Here is a 20,054-nt window from a genome sequence, read left to right as displayed (position 1 = left end):
GCACAACACTGTTCCTAACCGACGACGAAGACTTGACAGAGCAGCCATTAAGTGTTAGACAGTATTCTGGGTTATTACGTGTGGAAGTTTTTTGTCCAATAATTAGAATCTCTGTCTTTTCAGAATTTAGTAGTAGGAAATTACTAGTCATCCAATTTTTTATATTAGCTATGCATTCCGTTAATTTTGTGGATTGGTAAGTTTCGTTGGGTTTTGAAGAAATATACAGCTGAGTATCATCGGCATAACAGTGAAAGCTAACTCCATGTTTCCTAATGATATTTCCTAATGGTAGCATGTACAGAGTGAACAGCAGCGGTCCTAGTACTGAGCCTTGTGGTACGCCATACTGAACTTGTGATCGATAAGACATCTCTTCGTTTACTGCTACAAACTGATAACGGTCAGTTAAGTGTGATTTAAACCATGCTAATGCAATTCCACTAATGCCAACATAGTTTTCGAGTCTATTTAAAAGAATGTTGTGGTCAATGGTGTCAAATGCAGCACTAAGATCGAGTAACACTAATAGAGAGATACAACCACGATCGGATGATAAGAGCAAATCATTTGTGACTCTAATGAGAGCGGTCTCAGTGCTATGGTACGGTCTAAATCCGGACTGAAAATCCTCGCAGATATCATTTCTTTCTAGAAAGGAACATAGTTGTGAAGATACTGCTTTTTCTAATATCTTTGACAGAAAAGGCAGATTCGAGATTGGCCTGTAATTGACTAATTCTGTAGGATCAAGTTGTGTTTTTTAACAAGCGGTTTTATCATAGCCAGTTTAAAGGTTTTTGGTACGTATCCTAGAGACAAAGATGAATTAATGATATTAAGAAGAGGATCTATGACCTCTGGAAACATCTCTTTCAGTAGCTTAGTCGGTATAGGATCTAACATACAAGTTGTCGATTTAGATGAATTAACGAGTTTGCAGAATTCTTCCTCTCCTATAGCAACAAATAAATCAAATTTTTCTTCAGGGAGACTACAATGCACTTCCTGATGCGATACTGTGGTAGACGGTTGCATAGTTATAATTTTGTCCCTGATATTATCAATCTTATAAGTGAAGAAGTTCATAAAGTCATCACTGCTGTGTTGCTTTGACACTTCTGAGCTTGAAGCTTTCTTTTTCGTTAGTTTAGCCACTGTTTCAAATAAATACCTAGGATTATGTTTATTTTCTTCTAATAGGTTTGAAAAATAAGCAGGTCTAGCAGCTTTTAAAGCCTCTCTGTAAGCAATCGAGCTGTCTGTGATTGGCCATTGTGTTCACGCACTCAACATGTATGTCTGTGATTGGCCATTGTGTTCACAAGCTCAACATATATGTCTGTGATTGGCCATTGTGTTCACACACTCAACATATATGTCTGTGATTGGCCATTGTGTTCACACGCTCAACATATATGTCTGTGATTGGCCATTGTGTTCACACGCTCAACATGTATGTCTTTGATTGGCCATTGTGTTCACACGCTCAACATATGTCTTTGATTGGCCATTGTGTTCACAAGCTCAACATATGTCTGTGATTGGCCATTGTGTTCACACGCTCAACATATGTCTTTGATTGGCCATTGTGTTCACAAGCTCAACATATGTCTGTGATTGGCCATTGTGTTCACACGCTCAACATATGTCTGTGATTGGCCATTGTGTTCACACACTCAACATAAATGTCTGTGATTGGCCATTGTGTTCACGCGCTCAACATGTATGTCTGTGATTGGCCATTGTGTTCACACGCTCAACATATGTCTTTGATTGGCCATTGTGTTCACGCGCTCAACATGTATGTCTGTGATTGGCCATTGTGTTCACACGCTCAACATATATGTCTGTGATTGGCCATTGTGTTCACACGCTCAACATATGTCTTTGATTGGCCATTGTGTTCACACGCTCAACATATATGTCTGTGATTGGCCATTGTGTTCACACGCTCAACATATGTCTTTGATTGGCCATTGTGTTCACGAGCTCAACATATATGTCTGTGATTGGCCATTGTGTTCACGAGCTCAACATATATGTCTGTGATTGGCCATTGTGTTCACACGCTCAACATATGTCTGTGATTGGCCATTGTGTTCACATGCTCAACATATATGTCTGTGATTGGCCATTGTGTTCACGCACTCAACATGTATGTCTGTGATTGGCCATTGTGTTCACGCACTCAACATGTATGTCTGTGATTGGCCATTGTGTTCACACGCTCAACATATGTCTGTGATTGGCCATTGTGTTCACGCACTCAACATGTATGTCTGTGATTGGCCATTGTGTTCACAAGCTCAACATATATGTCTGTGATTGGCCATTGTGTTCACACGCTCAACATGTATGTCTGTGATTGGCCATTGTGTTCACGCACTCAACATGTATGTCTGTGATTGGCCATTGTGTTCACACGCTCAACATATGTCTGTTATTGGCCATTGTGTTCACACGCTCAACATATATGTCTGTGATTGGCCATTGTGTTCATACGCTCAACATATATGTCTGTGATTGGCCATTGTGTTCACACGCTCAACATTTGTCTTTGATTGGCCATTGTGTTCACACGCTCAACATATGTCTGTGATTGGCCATTGTGTTCACAAGCTCAACATATATGTCTGTGATTGGCCATTGTGTTCACACACTCAACATGTATGTCTGTGATTGGCCATTGTGTTCACGCGCTCAACATGTATGTCTGTGATTGGCCATTGTGTTCACACGCTCAACATATATGTCTGTGATTGGCCATTGTGTTCACACGCTCAACATATGTCTGTGATTGGCCATTGTGTTCACACGCTCAACATATATGTCTTTGATTGGCCATTGTGTTCACACGCTCAACATATGTCTGTGATTGGCCATTGTGTTCACACGCTCAACATATATGTCTGTGATTGGCCATTGTGTTCACACGCTCAACATTTGTCTTTGATTGGCCATTGTGTTCACGCGCTCAACATATATGTCTGTGATTGGCCATTGTGTTCACACGCTCAACATATGTCTGTGATTGGCCATTGTGTTCACACGCTCAACATATATGTCTGTGATTGGCCATTGTGTTCACACGCTCAACATATGTCTTTGATTGGCCATTGTGTTCACACGCTCAACATATGTCTTTGATTGGCCATTGTGTTCACACGCTCAACATATGTCTTTGATTGGCCATTGTGTTCACACGCTCAACATATGTCTTTGATTGGCCATTGTGTTCACACGCTCAACATATGTCTGTGATTGGCCATTGTGTTCACGCGCTCAACATGTATGTCTGTGATTGGCCATTGTGTTCACGCGCTCAACATGTATGTCTGTGATTGGCCATTGTGTTCACACGCTCAACATATATGTCTGTGATTGGCCATTGTGTTCACAAGCTCAACATATATGTCTGTGATTGGCCATTGTGTTCACGCACTCAACATATGTCTGTGATTGGTTATTGTGTTCACGCACTCAACATGTATGTCTGTGGTTGGCCATTGTGTTCACACGCTCAACATTTGTCTTTGATTGGCCATTGTGTTCACACGCTCAACATGTATGTCTGTGATTGGCCATTGTGTTCACACGCTCAACATATATGTCTGTGATTGGCCATTGTGTTCACGCGCTCAACATATGTCTTTGATTGGCCATTGTGTTCACACGCTCAACATATGTCTTTGATTGGCCATTGTGTTCACACGCTCAACATTTGTCTTTGATTGGCCATTGTGTTCACACGCTCAACATGTATGTCTGTGATTGGCCATTGTGTTCACACGCTCAACATATATGTCTGTGATTGGCCATTGTGTTCACGCGCTCAACATATGTCTTTGATTGGCCATTGTGTTCACACGCTCAACATATGTCTTTGATTGGCCATTGTGTTCACACGCTCAACATTTGTCTTTGATTGGCCATTGTGTTCACACGCTCAACATATATGTCTGTGATTGGCCATTGTGTTCACACGCTCAACATATATGTCTGTGATTGGCCATTGTGTTCACGCGCTCAACATATGTCTTTGATTGGCCATTGTGTTCACACGCTCAACATATGTCTTTGATTGGCCATTGTGTTCACAAGCTCAACATATGTCTGTGATTGGCCATTGTGTTCACACACTCAACATATGTCTGTGATTGGCCATTGTGTTCACGCGCTCAACATGTATGTCTGTGATTGGCCATTGTGTTCACACGCTCAACATATGTCTTTGATTGGCCATTGTGTTCACACACTCAACATATGTCTTTGATTGGCCATTGTGTTCACACACTCAACATATATGTCTGTGATTGGCCATTGTGTTCACACACTCAACATATATGTCTGTGATTGGCCATTGTGTTCACGAGCTCAACATATATGTCTGTGATTTGCCATTGTGTTCACACACTCAACATATATGTCTGTGATTGGCCGTTGTGTTCACGAGCTCAACATGTATGTCTGTGATTGGCCATTGTGTTCACACACTCAACATATGTCTGTGATTGGCCATTGTGTTCACACGCTCAACATATGTCTGTGATTGGCCATTGTGTTCACACACTCAACATATGTCTGTGATTGGCCATTGTGTTCACGCGCTCAACATGTATGTCTGTGATTGGCCATTGTGTTCACACGCTCAACATATGTCTTTGATTGGCCATTGTGTTCACACACTCAACATATGTCTTTGATTGGCCATTGTGTTCACATACTCAACATATATGTCTGTGATTGGCCATTGTGTTCACACACTCAACATATATGTCTGTGATTGGCCATTGTGTTCACGAGCTCAACATATATGTCTGTGATTTGCCATTGTGTTCACACACTCAACATATATGTCTGTGATTGGCCGTTGTGTTCACGAGCTCAACATGTATGTCTGTGATTGGCCATTGTGTTCACACACTCAACATATATGTCTGTGATTGGCCATTGTGTTCACGAGCTCAACATATATGTCTGTGATTGGCCATTGTGTTCACACACTCAACATATATGTCTGTGATTGGCCATTGTGTTCACGCGCTCAACATATATGTCTGTGATTGGCCATTGTGTTCACACACTCAACATATATGTCTGTGATTGGCCATTGTGTTCACACACTCAACATATATGTCTGTGATTGGCCATTGTGTTCACGAGCTCAACATATGTCTGTGATTGGCCATTGTGTTCACACGCTCAACATATGTCTGTGATTGGCCATTGTGTTCACACGCTCAACATATGTCTGTGATTGGCCATTGTGTTCACACGCTCAACATATGTCTGTGATTGGCCATTGTGTTCACACACTCAACATATATGTCTGTGATTGGCCACATGTATGTCTGTGATTGGCCACACACTCAACATATATGTCTGTGATTGGCCACATGTATGTCTGTGATTGGCCACACACTCAACATATATGTCTGTGATTGGCCACATATATGTCTGTGATTGGCCACACACTCAACATATATGTCTGTGATTGGCCATTGTGTTCACGAGCTCAACATATGTCTGTGATTGGCCATTGTGTTCACACGCTCAACATATGTCTGTGATTGGCCATTGTGTTCACGAGCTCAACATATGTCTGTGATTGGCCATTGTGTTCACACGCTCAACATATGTCTGTGATTGGCCATTGTGTTCACGAGCTCAACATATGTCTGTGATTGGCCATTGTGTTCACACGCTCAACATATGTCTGTGATTGGCCATTGTGTTCACACGCTCAACATATGTCTGTGATTGGCCATTGTGTTCACGAGCTCAACATATGTCTGTGATTGGCCATTGTGTTCACACACTCAACATATATGTCTGTGATTGGCCACATGTATGTCTGTGATTGGCCACACACTCAACATATATGTCTGTGATTGGCCACATATATGTCTGTGATTGGCCACACACTCAACATATATGTCTGTGATTGGCCATTGTGTACACGAGCTCAACATATATGTCTGGGATTGGCCATTGTGTTCACGAGCTCAACATATATGTCTGTGATTGGCCATTGTGTTCACGAGCTCAACATATATGTCTGTGATTGGCCATTGTGTTCACGCGCTCAACATATATGTCTGTGATTGGCCATTGTGTTCACGAGCTCAACATATATGTCTGTGATTGGCCATTGTGTTCACACACTCAACATATATGTCTGTGATTGGCCATTGTGTTCACGAGCTCAACATATGTCTGTGATTGGCCATTGTGTTCACACGCTCAACATATGTCTGTGATTGGCCATTGTGTTCACACGCTCAACATATGTCTGTGATTGGCCATTGTGTTCACACGCTCAACATATGTCTGTGATTGGCCATTGTGTTCACACACTCAACATATATGTCTGTGATTGGCCACATGTATGTCTGTGATTGGCCACACACTCAACATATATGTCTGTGATTGGCCACATGTATGTCTGTGATTGGCCACACACTCAACATATATGTCTGTGATTGGCCACATATATGTCTGTGATTGGCCACACACTCAACATATATGTCTGTGATTGGCCATTGTGTTCACGAGCTCAACATATGTCTGTGATTGGCCATTGTGTTCACACGCTCAACATATGTCTGTGATTGGCCATTGTGTTCACGAGCTCAACATATGTCTGTGATTGGCCATTGTGTTCACACGCTCAACATATGTCTGTGATTGGCCATTGTGTTCACGAGCTCAACATATGTCTGTGATTGGCCATTGTGTTCACACGCTCAACATATGTCTGTGATTGGCCATTGTGTTCACACGCTCAACATATGTCTGTGATTGGCCATTGTGTTCACGAGCTCAACATATGTCTGTGATTGGCCATTGTGTTCACACACTCAACATATATGTCTGTGATTGGCCACATGTATGTCTGTGATTGGCCACACACTCAACATATATGTCTGTGATTGGCCACATATATGTCTGTGATTGGCCACACACTCAACATATATGTCTGTGATTGGCCATTGTGTACACGAGCTCAACATATATGTCTGGGATTGGCCATTGTGTTCACGAGCTCAACATATATGTCTGTGATTGGCCATTGTGTTCACGAGCTCAACATATATGTCTGTGATTGGCCATTGTGTTCACACGCTCAACATATATGTCTGTGATTGGCCATTGTGTTCACGAGCTCAACATATATGTCTGTGATTGGCCATTGTGTTCACGAGCTCAACATATATGTCTGTGATTGGCCATTGTGTTCACACGCTCAACATATATGTCTGTGATTGGCCATTGTGTTCACGAGCTCAACATATATGTCTGGGATTGGCCATTGTGTTCACGAGCTCAACATATATGTCTGTGATTGGCCATTGTGTTCACGAGCTCAACATATATGTCTGTGATTGGCCATTGTGTTCACGAGCTCAACATATATGTCTGTGATATTCCGTATCTAAGACTAACATCTTGCACCAGCGCAAAGCCTCTTTTGGCATTTAAAACTACGGTTAGGATTTACTAAAGACATGTAGTGAAAAAATAAGCACTGATAATATTTTTTGCATTTGACCCTATCTAGATTGGCCCAATGGCGGTTTCCGATGTTACTGTTTTTGCTTTTTCTCAACACAACAATATTAAATGAAATACATTTTCTCATATGTATTACCTCGTTATTTCATCTGACTCCATAAAGGAAAAATGTTTTAATGATATCTGAGCATCATTAAATGTGAGCGAATGTTTGATTATTCTTTTTAACTCTTTACTTATATTACCCGTTCATATTAGGAAGCTATGTCGCTCTGAGGTTCTCACGCCTTGTTTAACGCGGGTCTCACGATCACAAGCTCGTCAGTTTTGGTCATTAAACAGAGGTAATTGGCTATATACCTGAGATGGTCGCGGTTCACGCTTACACAATCAAAGATACTCTGGTATAGCCCCCGTGGTTTCGTATACTCTTGAATTTAACGTAACGTTTACTTCAGTAGAGGTATGGCCATTACTACAGATAAGTCGACCAACTTCACTTCTCTTATAATAGCTTTGGATTGGCCATGCCTTGGTTTCCCATGTACACTAGGGATGCACGATATAGGATTTTGGCCGATATTCGATATGCCGATATTTTCAAACTAATTTTGCCCGATGCCGATACCGATATATTTGTATTTTTTTTTAAGTGCAAAAAAAGCTTATTAAAGCTTCTATTAATGTTCTCAGTCAAGAGCAGTGAGTGATTTCCTCTGTGTTTTGTTGTTTTATTAACATTAACGGGATAGTTCTCCCAAAAATTTAAATTGTCATCATTTACTCTCTCAAGTTTCTTTCTTCTGTTGAAATTATAAAAGTTATTTGGAAGAATGTGGCTAACCAAACAGTTGCTGTACTTCAGTGACTTCCATAGTATATTTAAGCACAAGAAAGAAATGAATCCAGGTTTGAAACAACATTAGATAGACAGAATTTTTATTTCTGGGTGCAGTATCTCTTTAAAGACAAGCGGCAGAATATTATTACTGTCTCTTTAAGAACTGCACGCGAGTAACGCGACGCGTCTAATATACACGCATTTGACAAGCAGATTTTCTCTGTTTGCTTTCACTTTAGACATAACCAACTTTGTTTATGTAAACCTTGTGTGTATTTGACAGTATCAGCGCAATAAGACTCGAAAGATTAGTCCAGTATGCAGGCGCTGTGACAGGCTTTTAGTTCCTGTGAGCGTCGGGTGTAACGCGCTCAGAAAAGCGGATGTTAGAACAGCGCATCAGCACGTGAATGACATGTTTACCTAGCAAGACTTTGACGCACATGCAAACAATGAACTTTTGTGAATTGCAGTGTCCCGTGAGTGTAACTCTACCTCTGCGTTTACATGTGATGTGAATGTGCGTCGCGTTGTACAGTATGTTGAGATGAAGGCGCCAGAATTGAACTGATAGAATGCACGATACTATGATTTTTCTTCAAAAGCAGATCGTGGAGACATTTTAATCGTCCACGATCAAAAACCGCGTGAGACGCACACTCCTAGTTGGAAGTTTAAGTTGCTGGCGCTCATGCTTCGTTCGCGTCACGTGCGCATAGGAAACACGCCACCCTATCGGCAAGACTCATCGGCAGAAATATTCATATCGGCCGATGCCGATGATGGTCATTTTAAGCTTTTATCGGCCGATACCGATGTTGTCCCGATATCATCGTGCATCCCTAATGTACACTTATCTAAAGTAATATTAAATTAAAATGGAGGTAAGACACACCCAGATTTGGATTGGTCAAGCATCATTTGTGCTGCCCTAAACAGCAATTTACTTGTCTTTGCGAACCAAGTACACTTGAAATAGTGCTAAATATTAGTCATCACTAATCTGACGCAGACTTGCGGTAACATACGAATCCGTTTAATCTACGATTTCAGAGTCAGTCAGAATAAAAACCAAATGTTTACAATTTATTATGCCAGGTAAATGTATCATGCCAATTTCATAATCAGTTCAAAGATAATAAATACAAAACATCAAATGCTCTGGAATAAAGAGAAAAGATGCGAATCTGACATTAGAAAATACATGATGCGTAGTGTCTTACACACACTCCGCATCACGGGCTAATTTGAGTTACAAATCGCCCTGAGCCTCTTGTTGCATTTCTCTATATACATTCTCATGGAAACATGTGCTAACGATGGGGATTTGCATTCAGAGTTTGCACCTTTTGGGAGCCAGATGCCATTTGCCTGGAGGACACACACTCCTCTGTGTGCCAGTTATCTCTAAACTCTTAACAACTTTATTACCTTTTGGTTTACTTCTGTGGGAATGAGACATTTGCACCAGTCGCACTGAGACATTTCAAATGATACCAAACATGTGTAATACTGTATGATGATTATTCACATTAAACCGTGTTGAGAGAGAGACGACATGGGAGAGGTGATTGACTCGGTCGGGATGATAGTTTCTCAAGAGAGAGTCAAATGTTAATTTGGAGAAAGGTCCGTTGTCTTCTCTGGGAGTCGGCGTTCCTCATCCACACTGCCCGGCATTTTCTAATTTCTCAATTCTTACAGTATCTGTACTGTATCTCTGTGGATTTACAGATGTAATCCCAGGGAGGGTTTCAGGATCTTTCTAGAAAGTAGGTAACAGAGATTATGTAACGTGATTTAATGATGAAAATCTATTCATGGCAAAGCGCTGATATAAACCTGGACGATGGAAATAGCAGCATCAGCCTCTGAAAGGAAGCCGTGACATGAGACTGCCGTCAAGAAGGTTATGAAATTATTCTGTTCAGGAACATGTCTGAATTATAAAATATATATATATATATATATATATTATAATATTATTATTATTATTATATATATATATTTTTTTGTCATCTGTCTCTTTAAATGCTCGATCTCTTTAAAGTAGGATGAATTCTGATTGGCTGTCAATGTTTTTATCGTCCATTAGCTGGGAAAAAATTATTCTCAAAGTGATTCCAGTGATATAGTCTCTGTGCTGTTATCGTTATAGTTGTGCTGTTCTTTATATAAGGAACCATTTTTAGAACTGTATTGTTATATTTATCGTTCTTTGTGTGAATGGGCCTCAATTCAAACAATTAAAGTCCCCCATAGTCAATAATTTTATCCCTTAAAACTCATCTTTGATCACCAAGATGACATTTTTGTCAGCTTTTTCCTTGGGGAAAAAAATGTCTTCATGCCTTAAAATATCTTGAATGTAACTCGACACCTTCGCCTCATTTAGTATGCGTGGTTCTATGAATATGCAAATGAGCCCCGCCTCCACTCACTCACTCAGCTCAGAGATCCACTGGTTGACGATCACACGTTGATCTGATTGGTTACAAGGTCGTTTGTGACGTCAGAAACACCAGCGATTTCAAACCGTGTTTTTGAGACTGTCTTTGGTTCACTGCAGTTTTAAGCAGAAAATACTCAGCAATGCTGTCGACTTATGAACTTACACATGGTTTGTGTTAAAGCGTATTAAAAACACCATATAGACACATAAACAACATTTAAAAGCTGGATTTTCACCACAGGGCGACTTAAAACTATAATAGTATCTCTGTGATACTAAAATAACAATGATTTAGTGATTTGAACTCTTAACAAACTCATTTTGTGTCCTGGACTTAATACAAGTAGAATGCTTTTTTATGAAGTTTATTTATTTATTTAACCTCTATTTATCCGGGAGGCTACAGAAATAAATAGAAACATGCTGTACAACTGTACATAGTCATAACACATGACACACAGAACAAGAAATTAAAATAAGAGGGGTAGACAGCAAAGAAAAAAAAAAGTTACCTCACTTAAGGACTTATTTAGTAAGATTATGTCTGAAAAGGTTTTGGATTTTGTATAATATGTTAATTTAAAACATCTTGTATAATATGACTGTTTTTTGTTTGTTTTGTTTTTATTGTATTTATATGATATTTGTATTTTTGTAATTTAATTTTTGCCATGAAAATAGCCTTGGATGCTGACATAGCACTAAATAAAACAATCTGAATCTAAACTCATTTTGCTGTGTTTCTGCAGAGCCAATCAGAAGTCAGACAGCAGGAGGACGACTACATTTCCCAGAAGTCCGTGAGCAGCCGAGTGTCCTGGTCAGCGTTACGCAGGAGCCACAGACTGAAGGTCATGGAGTGTAAGGTCACGCTTCTGGACGGCACGGACTACACCTGCACGCTGGAGGTGAGGATGATGGGAGTTTAGGGGATTTATCATCGTTCTTTATGACTGTTGCTTGTCAGACTGTATGAAAATGATCCTCGCTGTAAGCCATGTCACACTGTAAGATATCGGTTGTCATTAATGTCAGACTGTAAGATATCGGTTGTCATTAATGTCAGACTGTAAGATATCAGTTGCCATAAATGTCAGACTAAGATATCGGTTGTCATTAATGTCAGACTGTAAGATATCGGTTGTCATTAATGTCAGACTGTACGATATCGGTTGTCATTAATGTCAGACTAAGATATCGGTTGTAATTAATGTCAGACTGTAAGATATCGGTTGTCATTAATGTCAGACTAAGATATCGGTTGTCATTAATGTCAGACTAAGATATCGGTTGTAATTAATGTCAGACTGTACGATATCGGTTGTCATTAATGTCAGACTGTAAGATATCGATTGTCATTAATGTCAGACTAAGATATCGGTTGTTATTAATGTCAGACTGTAAGATATCGGTTGTCATTAATGTCAGACTGTAAGATATCGGTTGTCATTAATGTCAGACTGTAAGATATCGGTTGTCATTAATGTCAGACTGTACGATATCGGTTGTCATTAATGTCAGACTAAGATATCGGTTGTTATTAATGTCAGACTGTAAGATATCGGTTGTCATTAATGTCAGACTGTAAGATATCGGTTGTCATAAATGTCAGACTAAGATATCGGTTGTCATTAATGTCAGACTGTAAGATATCGGTTTGGCATAAATGTCAGACTAAGATATCGGTTGTCATTAATGTCAGACTGTAAGATATCGGTTGTCATTAATGTCAGACTAAGATATCGGTTGTCATTAATGTCAGACTAAGATATCGGTTGTCATTAATGTCAGACTGTAAGATATCGGTTGTCATTAATGTCAGACTAAGATATCGGTTGTCATTAATGTCAGACTAAGATATCGGTTGTCATTAATGTCAGACTGTAAGATATCGGTTGTTATTAATGTCAGACTGTAAGATATCGGTTGTCATTAATGTCAGACTGTAAGATATCGGTTGTCATTAATGTCAGACTAAGATATCGGTTGTCATTAATGTCAGACTGTAAGATATCGGTTGTTATTAATGTCAGACTGTAAGATATCGGTTGTCATTAATGTCAGACTGTAAGATATCGGTTGTCATAAATGTCAGACTAAGATATCGGTTGTCATTAATGTCAGACTGTAAGATATCGGTTTGGCATAAATGTCAGACTAAGATATCGGTTGTCATTAATGTCAGACTGTAAGATATCGGTTGTCATTAATGTCAGACTGTAAGATATCGGTTGTCATTAATGTCAGACTAAGATATCGGTTGTAATTAATGTCAGACTGTACGATATCGGTTGTCATTAATGTCAGACTGTAAGATATCGATTGTCATTAATGTCAGACTAAGATATCGGTTGTTATTAATGTCAGACTGTAAGATATCGGTTGTCATTAATGTCAGACTGTAAGATATCGGTTGTCATTAATGTCAGACTAAGATATCGGTTGTAATTAATGTCAGACTGTAAGATATCGGTTGTCATTAATGTCAGACTAAGATATCGGTTGTCATTAATGTCAGACTGTACGATATCGGTTGTCATTAATGTCAGACTAAGATATCGGTTGTCATTAATGTCAGACTGTAAGATATCGGTTGTCATTAATGTCAGACTAAGATATCGGTTGTCATTAATGTCAGACTGTAAGATATCGGTTGTCATTAATGTCAGACTAAGATATCGGTTGTCATTAATGTCAGACTGTAAGATATCGGTTGTTATTAATGTCAGACTGTAAGATATCGGTTGTCATTAATGTCAGACTGTAAGATATCGGTTGTCATTAATGTCAGACTGTAAGATATCGGTTGTCATTAATGTCAGACTGTAAGATATCGGTTGTCATTAATGTCAGACTAAGATATCGGTTGTCATTAATGTCAGACTGTAAGATATCGGTTGTCATTAATGTCAGACTGTAAGATATCGGTTGTCATTAATGTCAGACTGTAAGATATCGGTTGTCATTAATGTCAGACTGTAAGATATCGGTTGTCATTAATGTCAGACTGTAAGATATCGGTTGTCATTAATGTCAGACTGTAAGATATCGGTTGTTATTAATGTCAGACTGTAAGATATCGGTTGTCATTAATGTCAGACTGTAAGATATCGGTTGTTATTAATGTCAGACTGTACGACACAAGAAAACTTGTCTGGAGTTTTACATTATCAATCTCTGACGCGTTCAGTGATGTAATCTGCGTTACACGTGGGACTGAAACGGTGGCTACAAAGAAATCTCTAACATTAATTTTGGTCATGGCTTGTCTTGAAAAACTATTTGACGGTTGTCGTAGGAGAGTCACTGCAGGACTTAGAGTCAATTCTTCTGACACTGCCAGAATTTCGTCTGAGGTAAAATTTGATCGCAACGCTCATTAATCGGCTGTCGGTGAACATGTCAAACTAACGATCAAATACTTCAGATTTTAGCCTTTAGATAATAAGATTTGCTATATTTGTCCAAATCGCGGCCAAATGTATGTATTTTGTGGGGGAAAACTCCGCTTTATGATTTTAAATGTGCTTCAGGTTTGTTGGGCTCGAGTAAGTATATAAAAAACAAAAACTAAAAAGTTTAACTTTATGTACTAAAATAACTAAAGCTGGAATACAAATGAATTGACTTTTTTTAAACTTTACATTTAAAATGAAAACTATACAAATAAAATTCAAAATATTGATTAAAAACTACAGCATGATAGTACGGAAGCCCTGAACCGCAACGTAAAAAAAAAAAAAAAAAAAAATCAGCAAAAAAACAACAAAAAACATAGCATTTCGAGATTAAAGTCGTAATATTTTGAGATTAAAGTCGAAACCGCAACGTTTCGCATTGTTTCACATGGCCGCACACACAGGCATTCATTATGGTGCATAGCGAGTGTTTCACACTGTGTGTGTGTGTGTGTGTGTTTTGTTTCAACAAAAGGAAATTCAACAGGTGCCAATCTACCAGCATTAGGCTACCATTATAGGATGTTATAAAATATACTGCGCCGGAATAGACTTTAGCCTATAGGAAAACCAACCCGGAAAACACTTCTCAGACTGGATGGAGATATCCAGCTTAATGAATGAATGAGGCATTTATATAGCGCTTTCATATGTCTACTAGGCCTACACTCAAAGCGCTTTACAATCATATCAGAGAATCTCTCCTCAACCTCCATTAGTGGTTATTAAATCTGAGGAAATCACGGGATCCGGCCAAATGATTGGATACGGAATGATAAAATGTATCCAGAACGTATTTACGGTGAAGAGGGAGACAGAACGGTTACTGTTGTGTTCTCGACCCAGATAGTGTTGCCTAGACGAGCACGAAAACATTTAAAAAACACTGCCACATAAAGTTTGGACCATTGTGATACTCCGGCGGAGTCTGTGTGCTCGTCTATAGGCAACGCCATGGTAATTCTTGTTGGTAGATTAGCACCTGTGTAGAATTTTGTTGAAAGCCCAGATAACACACACACACACGCGCGCTCTGAGCCAGTGGACGCGCACTGTTATGAATGCACACACTTCTATGGAAGACTGTATTATCGTAATGTTTCGACTTTAATCTCGAAATGTTTCGACTTTAATCTCGAAATGCTAGTTTTTTTTTTTTTTTTTACTGATTTTTTTTTTTTTTTTTTTTTTTTTTACGTTGCGGTTTTAACTTTAATCTCGAAATATTTCGAAAGTCATAAAGTTTGATCCAATTTAAGGTCATTAAAAGTCTTAAAAATCATAAATAGTACAAGAAAAGTCTAAATTATAATATCAAGAGATCTTAAAGTTGCGGTCGGAAAATCAGGAATCGTGACGAGGCTTAATATGATTATTAAACTTGAAAAGGCAATGATTCAGTGCAATAAATGTGAGCGTTGCGCTTTTCAAAGTAAAAAATCACTGAATATCCTACATTTATGCACCGCAGTTGCTTTGATATACCGTTGTGTTGATGAATTATGACAGTATAGTTATGTTTAATGGTTTTAATATGGATGGCATGAGAAAATGAGGTATCACTTGAAAGCTTGAACGCTGAAAATGAATCCTGACATTGTACATGCGTTGCCTTCCCATGTAAGCAGACTTTAAACCTGAACCTCTAAAGCTTTTTACACTTTCATTTTGCTTTCACTTCTGCAACAACCTAACCGTGTAAGTTCAGATCCTTGCTCAGAAATGCTGAGGAAGTGTAAGACCGAGGCGTGAAACGGCGTGTCGGCACACGTCCACAGTGTGTATAACTGCACCGCCTGTCGTTTATCAAGAGTTTGAGAGCACACACACACTTGTCACATCACAAGCACTTTTATTTTTAGCTTATTCCTATTTTGGCACGAGTAAAAGCAGTGGCATGAAGTATGGCATACCAGAGCTGTCTGTGTACTGGATGTTCAGTCACACACAGATGCACATGGAAAATAGTGTAAATACAGGATTTTTAAGTACTGATTAGTTCACAGACCGAAATCACAGCAGAACGTCAGTTTTTGTTGGTGAGTTAACTTGTTAAAGGAGCTTGTGTTCATCTGTGTGTGTGTGTGATGTTGCTGTTTGATCATGAGAAAGCTCCAGTTCTTCTCTATATCAGAGTCAGTGTTTCTGAACTCCTGAAACGCCTCCACTGTAGTCTCGAGTTTCTCCCGGGAACGAACACGTCTCAATATTCCTCATTATAATAATTAATGCGCAGAATAAAGGGGCGGGGCCTGGTTGAGTTAGTCAGTAGTGTGTTAAACTGGCGGTTATGGAAAGGGGCGGGGCATTTCCCAAACACACTCGAAGCACTCGACCAATCACAACACACTGCTCCAGCCGACCAATCAGAGCACAGTGTGCTTTTCAGGAGGAGGGGCTTCATAGAGACAGGAAGTAAACAGAGCGTTACTGACAGACTGGGAAGAGAGGAGCCGCAACAATGGAGAATATGAGGAGAATAGGTATTAATTGCTAATCCACCTTCATTGCTGTGGGTTAAATCTTTATTTACCAAATAAATCAAAGAGCAGTAGATGACGAACTCTAACTTGGGCAAAAGAGAGACTTCTTCCAGTTCAAAAAAGTTAATTTGCATATTCATAGAACCACGCATACTAAATGAGGCAAGGGTGTCGAGTTACATTCAAGCTATTTTAAGACATGAAGATTTTTTTCAAGGAGAAAACACTTAAATATGTTATTTTGGTGAGTTTTAAGGGATGAAATGATTGACTACAGGGGGACTTTTATTGTTTTGCGTTTTTGCGCTTCCTCGTTAACCCGAATGAATGAGTCTCTGTGTCTGTTTGTTGTCCACAGAAGCGAGCGATAGGTCAGGTGCTGTTCGAGAAGGTCTGCGACCACCTGAATCTTCTGGAGAAGGATTATTTCGGTATTACGTACCGGGACGCTGAAAGCCCGAAGGTGTTTGTTTGCTCGTATTCCTCTGATTTCACGTCTCAGTTATTATTTGTTCAGTGACAAACCTCCTGTTTTCCCCACAGAACTGGCTGGACACGTCCAAGGAGATCAAGAAGCTGATCAGTGGTGCGTCTTTTCCTGACAGACACGCTCATCGTCTCCATCCGAACGTCCTCAAGTTCTTACAATAAGTTGTTTTTCGTGTTTTTCAGCTGGTCCCTGGAACTTTGCCTTCAACGTGAAGTTTTATCCTCCCGATCCGGCGCAGCTTTCTGAGGATATCACCAGGTGCTTAGATAAAGTTCACTAAAACCATGAAAAAACAAACTAAATTATATATTTTTTTCATGTAGTTTAACTTGATTTACTGAAATAACTAAAACTGAAATAAAAATGAATAAAAACTATGTATACATAACTAATAAAAATTACTAAAACTTTAACTAAAATTTACGGAAGAGGATTAGGGCCAAGCAATAATAAAAAAATAAAACCATCTCGAGATTAAAGTCATTATAATGCGAAATTAAACTTGTTAGATTTTGAGAGAAAAAAGTCGAAATACAATCTTGAGAATAAACTCATTACATTTCTAGAATAAAGTCGTTGTGTTTCGAGAAAAAACTCGTTAAATTTTGAGAAAAAAAAATCGAAATACAATCTTGAGAATAAACTCATTAAATTTCGAGAATAAACACAACGACTTTATTCTCGAAATTTAACAAGTTTTTTATCGAAACACAACGACTTTATTCTCTATTTATTGAGTTTATTCTCAATTCTCAGTTCATTTCGCATTATAATGACTTTAATCTTGAGATGGTTTTATTTTTTTATTATTGCTTTGCCCTAATCCTCTTCCGTAAAAATTAGAATGAAAATCGAAGACACAAAATTGAAAATATTAATTTATTATCAATGATAATAAAATAAACACTGCTCTGAACTGACGCTCCACAAACATGTAGTTAAAATAAAATATAAAAAACTTTTCTTATTTTCATTTAGTTTAACTTGATGTACTGAAATAAAAATGAATACCCAGGAAATTGTATCACATTACAATAGGGTCTCATTTTTAACATGAATTAATGTACTAATTAACATGAAATGACTGTAACGTAATAATTCTTTTCAATGTTAGTTAATAAAATTACATGTTAGTTCACAGCGCATTTACCAATGATAACAATTTGTAATTTAAACTTATTTTGTATTAGTAAATGTTGAAATTAACATTAACTTACACTAATAAATGATGTAGAAGTATTGTTCATTGTTAGTTCATGTTATCTAATGTAGTTAGTTAATGTTAACAAATGAAACCTCATAATAAAGTGTTAATAAATAATAAATAACAAAAAAAAAATTGACATACTGTCACAAATCTGTAATAAAATAAAATATGAACAACTTAGACTTATTTTATTTCGGCTGGTTGCAAAGGCAACGTTTTTCATTTTTATTTAGTTTATCTTAATGTAGTAAAAATATAACTGAAATAAGTAATTAAGAATAGGGATGCACCGATGTAACATTTTTTACTGATAATTATTTACATTTGAAAGCTGATAACCAAAATATTGGCAAATAAATCTAAATCCTAAAAGCCCTAAAAATCTAAAGCCTGATTACCGGTAGTTTACCTTGATGTAGTAAAACTAGAACTGAAATAAAAATTAACTGCATAAACTTATTTTTTTTTTAAATAATAAAAGCTAGGGCTGTCAAACGATTAATCGCATCCAAAATAAAAGTTTGTGTTTACATAATGTGTGTGTGTACTGTGTATAATTATTTTGTATATAAATGCACACATGTATATATTTAAGAAAAATGTTATTTATATAAAAAATGTTTATATTTATATAAAATATACATTATATATAGGCTACATTCAGTCTATATACAGTATATAAATGCCAATATTTCTTAAATACACATGCATGTGTGGGTATTTATGTATTAAAAATAATTATACACAGTACACACACATATATTATGTAAACACAAACTTTTATTTTGGATGTGATTAATCGCGATTAATCGTTTGACAGCCCTAATAAAAACAATAACTAATAAAACATGTCTAAAGCACACAATAAAAATACTAAAACTTTAACCAAAATGAAAATGGATAATACAAAAAAATAAAAATGAAATCAAAATATGAAAAAAAACCTATAATACCATATAGTCTATTTTTTTCAATCCAGCCATATTGTAATATTATTCTTATATTATACTATATTATAGCTGACTGAAAACAGAATACTTACTAAACCAGAACATTGAAACAAGCATTTTCAGTGAAACAATATGTACTGTGAAGAGCGCTATATAAATAATCATGAAATTAATATATCAGTGAGACTTAAATAACACTGGTGGTGTAAACATTCCCAGCCTGTGCTCTCTCTCTCTCTCTCTCTCTCTCTCTCTCTCTCTCTCTCTCTCTCTCTCTCTCTCTCTCTCTCTCTCTCTCTCTCTCTCTCTCTCTCTCTCTCTCTCTCTCTCTCTCTCTCTCTCTCTCTCTCTCTCTCTCTCTCTCTCTCTCTGTTAGAAGAAATAGGTTTATTTGCCAGTGTTTAAATTTTCTTATAGGTCAAGCAAAGTTAGCAATCTATACGAGTAGAAAAAACGAGATAGAACTGGGTGCAGATCAAGATATTAATACTCTGTTTTTAGTGACAGTTAAATCCAGGATACTCATTGACTTTCATTTTTATAGTTCCATGGATGACGTTATCACATTTGAAATGGAATGGTGGAATGAGGCTCTGTTATTGATGGAAAAATATTTTTTTCTCTTCTACTAATGTAGAAAAGGTTTTTTGTTTTG

The 20,054-nt window shown here is 37.9% G+C and overlaps 1 protein-coding gene across 9 annotated transcripts in view; it reads left to right on the top strand.

Moving 5' to 3' along the window:
* The window catches only part of epb41l3b (erythrocyte membrane protein band 4.1-like 3b), a 115,318-nt gene that overhangs the window by 19,438 nt on the left and 75,826 nt on the right, over positions 1-20,054 (top strand). For all 9 annotated transcript variants that reach the window (XM_056242177.1, XM_056242174.1, XM_056242173.1 and 6 more), the window contains 4 exons: positions 11,561-11,719; positions 17,111-17,215; positions 17,296-17,338; positions 17,425-17,500. In XM_056242177.1, the coding sequence (XP_056098152.1) occupies positions 11,666-11,719; positions 17,111-17,215; positions 17,296-17,338; positions 17,425-17,500 (278 nt within the window). In that variant the 5' untranslated portion in view covers positions 11,561-11,665. The remainder of the gene's footprint in view (positions 1-11,560; positions 11,720-17,110; positions 17,216-17,295; positions 17,339-17,424; positions 17,501-20,054) is intronic.

Source organism: Rhinichthys klamathensis, unplaced genomic scaffold, assembly GCF_029890125.1.
Source record: "Rhinichthys klamathensis goyatoka isolate OS25496 unplaced genomic scaffold, OSU_Roscu_1.1 h1tg000703l_1, whole genome shotgun sequence".
Classification (NCBI taxonomy): Eukaryota; Metazoa; Chordata; class Actinopteri; order Cypriniformes; family Leuciscidae; genus Rhinichthys; species Rhinichthys klamathensis.
Note: the sequence above shows the minus strand (reverse complement) of the source record. Positions and strands in the feature narration are given on the sequence as shown.